We start from the raw sequence: 6,491 nt of genomic DNA on the forward strand, positions 1-6,491 counted from the left end.
TTCTGGGGAGCTCACTGGGGGGCTGTCCTAGTGTCTAAGGCCATAGTGATTGGTTCAGGGATGGGCACATGATACATGTTGGGCCAATGAGGCTCAATCTCTTGGGAGCTCACTGCCAGGGGCTGCCTTATTCCCCAAGGCCCCCTCTGTCAGGGGGACATGGGACATGGGGAGCATAGCAATTGAATGCATCCTCACTTAAAATACAAACAACTTGGTGCAAATGACTAGAGAACATCCCTGGTTCCTCCCTCTGATCTGCCCGCCCTGTGTGTATAGCGCTTGAGGCCTCTCTGGCTGCACTTCCCAAACCCTTGGCAGCCTAGAGAAGCTCTGCTACCCCCAGGGCAGGAGGGCCTGCCCCCCTCCCCGCCATCCTAGGGCAGCCCACTCACCGTGAAGGATGCGGTACCACACGCGCCCAAACTCGCCCTCGTCCGCATCCGTGGCTTTTAGCTGAGGGAGAATGAGACACGCGGTTACGCCTTGAATTCCACCCACAGGCAGAGAAGGTGTTTCTGGAGTCCCTCCCCTTCCCTCACACCACTCCCAGCCCGTCCTGCCTAAGCCCATGGTTTCCCACGAGGCTGGGGGTGTGGGGGAGGAGAGAGACACAACTTTCTCATCCCCCACTAGGAAACCTGTCTGTTGATGGCCCCATGCTGCCCTGTCCATGGCGAGGCACCTGCCAGCTCTGTTCCCTGACCCTCCTCCAGGTTCTCGGGGAGCACGGAGGAGAAGGTGGGTGACAGCGCTGCAGCTCTCTGGATCCAGGCTTGACTAGCTCAGCCCTCCACAGTTCCCTCCTTCAGCCTTTTGAGATTCCAGGAGCCTCACCAGGGGTAGGTGGATTGCATGACTGTTCCTTGCCCACACTTCCTTGGTCTGAAGCTATTCTAGTCACACTGGCTCCCAGCCAGGCACTGTATACTATAACAGCCACACACAGCCACACAGAAATCCCACCTCCCAAAGGTTCCATATCCATTCACACCAGGATCATTCCAGTGTATTCCAGCCCACCCAGCTTGCTTGGCTGTACCTCAGGCTTAGGGACTATCTCCAGGGGGACTTGGGGGATGCTGTTCTCACTCTGAGAATGCCCGGTGCTTAGCCCTTTTGACAAGGAGTCTGGCCTTGAGGCTACTGGCAGTCACAGCTGGCCCTGAGGTGTGTCCTGTCAAACTGCGAGCTGAACACCTCCTTTACCCGCCACATATCGGAAAGGAGTAGCGAACTCCCCTGCAAAGTGATACAGAGAGAGGCCCGAGCCTGCCTGGCTGGGCAGGCTCCCATGGGGCCACAGTTCGTGTGGCTTGCTTTGTAATGCCTGGGACCCTCCCTCTTCTTCTGGATCTGCCCTTTTGTCTCCGCCAATCACTTCAACCCTGTGCTGTGCGTCTAAGGATTTTGAAAGGTGTGTTGATGGTGGGGAGGAGGGGAAGTCTGTTGGTGTGAAAGGAACAGAGAGGGTCTGGGTCAGAAGACTCAAGCATGAATCCTGGCTTTGTCACTTACTGGCTATGTGGCCATGGATATGTAACCCCGCCGAGCCTCAGTAGGTACAATGATAACCAACCTTGCGGGGTCGATGGGAAGATTAGAAATAATCTCTGCAAAGCATCTGGTCTGATGCCTGGTGCAGAGATAGACGTTGAAGGTTGGACATTATGAGATAGGCCGCCTTTTCCTGGGAGGCCCTCTTGATTTATACTGGAAGTGGTATGGCTGGGTTGCCCCTTGCTGTGGAGTTCTTCTCTCCCATGAGAAGTCTTAAGAGCTAATAGGTGGAGGGATGTAGTGGGGCACTTCAACAGTCCGATCTGGAAGGGCTCAGGACATGGTGCCCATGCCTGCCCACTCCTTTCAGGGAAAGCACCAAATCCTACCACTAACTTGCTGGGTGACCCTGGCCAGGCCACACCTCTTTAGATCTCAGTTTCATTATCTGAGAGACAGGGGGATGGACGAGATGACCCCTCAGTCGTCTAACGGACTTTGACAATCCTATCCATTTGGGGCTATGCAGAGGATACTTCTTTTGTTGTCAAGGGCTAAGGGCAGGAAGGAAGAGCTAAATGCCCAAAACTGAGGCTCCAAAACAAGCAGGTGGACCCCAGGCTCAGGTCTTGGGCAGAGCCACAACTCCCCCCATCCGTGTTATATTTCTGGGAGCTTGGGGGTCCTTGATGGGAAAGCTGCTTAAGACTTAGGCTCCTAAGCAGGCAGCTGGTTGCCAGGGAAGTGCTGGCTTCCAGGAAGAAAGGAGGCAGGGGGAGGGGGAGGGGGAGGGAGGTAGGTGTGTGTGTGTGTGTGTGTGTGTGTGTGTGTGTGTGTGTGTGTGTGTGAGAGAGAGAGAGAGAGAGAGAGAGAGAGAGAGAGAGAGAGAGAGAGAGAGAGAGAGCCACCGCCTGGAGGGTCTCCAAGGGCCCACCCAAACTACAAGCAGCACAGCCCTGGCTGTCTCTCAATCCGGTGCTTTTTGCCCTGTTATCTCTCTGACCTTTGAAAATGCCTCTCTCCCTCACTTCTGCAGCCAGACGCCCTCAAAGGGAGGGTGCTTTGCTGGGAAGCTGAGGGGAGGGGGGCCTGGGGATTGCCAGGGCCCATCTCTCTGCCTGTTCCCCTCCCACTGTGTGGCTTGTAGCCCCTCTCCCTGGTAACCTGAAGGCTGGCAGGCACTGAATAGCAACCCGCTGGCTGCCCTTGACCATACTATTCAAACGAAGGTGAGAGCTGTGGGTGCAGAGGCAGGGAAACCTTCCCCCTGCATCTCCCCAGTGCCTCCGCCCCTCCAGAGGGCTCCAAGGAGACAGGCTGGAGTGAGGCAGTGGGAAGGCTCGGGAGCTCCCAACTCCTCTGCAACGCTCCCAGCCCAGTTGCCATCCCTACCCTCCTGGCTGTCCCCTCCCCCAAGGCAGGGCCCAGGCTCTTCCAGACAAAGCCAGGTCTAACTGGAGAGTGAGGGGCGAAGGCCACTCTGCCTGGCTGGCTGAGGGGCACAGGGCAAGGCAGAGCCTGGGGCAGGTTGGGTCACAGTGGTGCCCGGTGCTCCTGGGGCCTCCCTTGGACAGCTGAGAAGACCTCTTCACCCGGCTGGGGACTGCTGAGGGCTGCCTCTGAGGTCAGTGCTGGGGGACTGCAGGAAAGTGGGGCTGCACCCTTCTTGGTGTACTCTAGGGAGAATGTGAGGGCGTGCTCAGACCTGGGGCCTCCCTCCACTTTTCTGGAAAGTGGAAAGGCCCAGGTAGGAGCAGTGGTTAGTCCGAGGCTATACGGAAAGTCGTGCTGAGGTCAGTCCCCTCTGCTCACAGTGTGCCCTGCTCTATGAAGCTCTGAATGAAGAAAGAAGGTTCTAGACTAAGCTTGCAGAGATATGTCCAGAGCAAGGCCTGCCGGCATGCCTTGGACTCCAGCAGGCAGGGAGAGGCTTCAGCTGCTCTCAAGATCATTCCTAGCCTTGGTCTGATGGAGGTCTCCTTTCCCCGGAACCACGGGCCCCTGCTGGCTGCTCAGAGAGGGTATCAAGGGGGCCTGCAGCTGGCTTTGCTGTGCGTCCTAGGGGGGATGGCGTGATTTTTTCAAGCACTTTGGAACCTCTTGCTTTGAAGGAAAATACTCAAATGCTAATTATAGCCTCACTTATCTTTTTGTAAAGCGCTGCCCCAAGGACTGAAGCCTGGACCTGCTTTCCTGGCCTGATAGGGTCTCCAGATCCATGGGAAGGCCTTGAAATAACATTAGGACCAGTAGGATTGAGACTTCTCCCACTTCCGACTGCCCTTTTCTTACTCCCAGCCCAGCACTGCCCTGGGTAGGATAAACGGACAGGCAGTTTTCTCCCCATGGGACATGGTGGTGGGCACACTCCATCCTTCCTCCCAGCTCAGATTCAAGGAAGGGCCAACCCACGTATGGCCTGGCCAGAGCACTCTCTAGGCCTGATGCCTGAGAGGCGGAGGCCCTGGGCAGCTAGATGGGCATCAGAGTTTCCATCTGGGAGCTGGGAGGGGTCATGTCCTATCTGGAAATGCTGGAAGGAGTGTGGTGGGAGCTGGGTGGGAGGGGGGTGGGGTGCACTGGATGCCCTCAGTCGCTGGGCACAGGGGAGGCTGCAGGCGAGTGCCTGGGGAGCGTGGGGCTGGGCCGCCCCTCTCCACGCCCCTCTGCCTGCTGACTTGGACTCTGCAGCCCACATGCAGAGCCTCCGCATGACCTAAAGCCCTTCCTCCTGCCTAGTGTTGGTGCTAGACCTTGACTGAGTTAGAATAAGCTGCAAGTTGGGAAAAGGAGGGAAATCTGTTACCCATCAGGCTCATGGAAGTCTCCAAGGTCAAAGAGAAATAAATGATTATTTCTTATTAGACCCCCCTTTTGGATTTCCTGTACTGTGTTTGTAGAAATCAAAGATCACAAATGCTGGCCTGGAAGCTGGATGTAGCCTCCTTACATATTTTGCGTGGCCTGTTGCAGTATTTTAAATATTTGAAAATTCATTTCGATTTTTTAAAAAATCAAGTTTGTTTGTCCTTTGCAGTGTCTTCCCCCCGCCCTCAACCAGATATGAATTAGTTGCCAATATTTAAACATCAGGAACGTTTGCCTAAAAAATCCAGATTTCTGGCTTCTCTTGGGAACCTGGAAGGGGACCACAGTGGCTTGCCTTCCGGCATTCCATCAGCCTGGCCGAGGCCCCTCTGCCTCTGCTCTCCAGGTAGGCCTGCCCACCTGTCCCGCTGGTCACATGTTATCTACCATTTGCGCTCTGTAAGCATTTTAATTTGCAACCAAAAGCTCAGTTTGATTTTCCAGCGACAAGGACCACCTGCTGTCCTCCCTCTAGTGGGATGATCCTAAGTGATAACAGGTGACGATGTCAGGGTTTCGAGCCCCATCTTGTCACCTCAGTTGCTCTCTCTGGGTTCTTCCCCACCTGTTCTCAGAGCAGCTCAGGGAGTCCTGGGAGAGAGTTGGGAGCCAACGGGGTGGCAAGGCCACTGGGCCAGGAGTCAGGAAACCTGGTTCTGGCCTTGCTTGCCCACTGGCTCACAGTGTGACCTTGGCAGTCCCTTATTTGGGCCTCAGTTTCCTCACTTGTCAAGGGAGCAGGTTGGTCTTCCTCAGGAAGCACCAATAGGAATTCCCCTGGGGCCAGGCAGGTGACATAGGTGTGCAGGGGGCCTGAGGGCAGGGAGTGAAGTGAGCTGGGGGCCAGCACCCTGTCTAAAAGGGGCAGCTACGGCAGCTACGGCTCAGCCGTGGCCACTGGGTGCCAGGCAGCAACTGGTCCCATGTTGCCAGTGTTGAAATTCTGAAATTTCAAGAGAAGCCAGATGTTCAGATATTTATGTGAAATATCTTGGTTTTCTTTTGTTTTTAAAAAATATTCACAATTAATTTAAATTTATAAAAACACTGCAAGAAGCCAACAAAACACACTGGTGCGTCCCCAGTTTGCAGTCTTGGCGTTAGATAACTGCTAGGGTCCTTGCCTGCCGCAACCTCCTATAATTGATGAATCGTTCCTGGTCACAGAGCAAGTTAGTGATGCAGTTGGTCTTAGATCCCAAGTTTTCAGTCTAAGACTCTATTGTAATTCATGAAAATTGACTTTAACATGCCGGAAGGCACTACCCTCCTGCCTCCTCCATGAGTTCAGGTCCAGCTCCATCACTTTCCCAGTGTGTGACCTTAGACCTGTTACCTCTCCCAGCCTCATTGTTCTAACTTGTAAAATGACCATAATGCTATCTGCAGCTAGTTTAGCAGTGTCCAGAGCCCATCAAAGTTCCCCTCCCACTCCAGTCCCGAGTCCAGCTGATTTGTTTCTGTCCCATTCTTGTTGCAGGAGCCATGAGCACAGAGGGCCCCAGCCCCCTCACCTTCCTCACAGCTCCTGTCACTCCAGGGCGGCTCTCAGAGGCAGTTGACCCCATCCCCATGTTCATTGCCCTGGCCTGCATCTTCCTCCTGCTGGCCACCTGTCTGCTGTTCATGACCCTCTGCAAGCCCGCTGCGCTGGATCCGAGGCGCCGCTGGGCCTGCGAGTGCATGCCGCACCACCCGGGGAGCCCCAGTGAGCCCCAGCTCCGGCTCTGGAAGCGCCTGGGCTCGGTGCGCCGCTCCCTGCACAGCTTCCGCCGTGGCTGGTCTGCCCCAAGGCGCCCCCTGCCGGGCAGAGAGGACCACGACGACTGTGACTGCATAGAATCTACAAAGATGTGACAGGAGTGTCCCCCTACTCCAGGGCCATCTGCAGGCCCTCCTGCCTCAGACGGGACCTGGCACCACAGGTTGCAAGAGTACGGTGGCCCAAACAACATGGGCCACGCGCTCACCCACTGGTTCCCTGTGTGTCCAGGCCCGTGGCCTTTCCCAGAGATGGCCCCTGCAAGAATACCTTCCTTCCTTCAGACACTCTAGCTGCTGCCTGCTGGAAGACTCCTGGACCAAGCTGAGCACCTGCAGCCATGTGGACCCTTGGCCAAGGC

General features: G+C 55.6%; 1 protein-coding gene across 1 annotated transcript; it reads left to right on the forward strand.

Annotated features, from left to right (window-relative positions):
- Positions 1-5,853: 5,853 nt before the first annotated feature.
- LOC308617894 (uncharacterized protein C10orf105) lies at positions 5,854-6,225 on the forward strand (the record flags this gene model as incomplete). Its single annotated transcript, XM_081235325.1, has 1 exon — positions 5,854-6,225. The coding sequence occupies one exon, from the start codon at positions 5,854-5,856 to the stop codon at positions 6,223-6,225; it is 372 nt and encodes a 123-aa protein (XP_081091451.1).
- Positions 6,226-6,491: the final 266 nt, after the last annotated feature.

The sequence above is a fragment of the Mesoplodon bidens genome (assembly GCF_964165515.1).
Source record: "Mesoplodon bidens genome assembly, chromosome: 1".
Classification (NCBI taxonomy): domain Eukaryota; kingdom Metazoa; phylum Chordata; class Mammalia; order Artiodactyla; family Ziphiidae; genus Mesoplodon; species Mesoplodon bidens.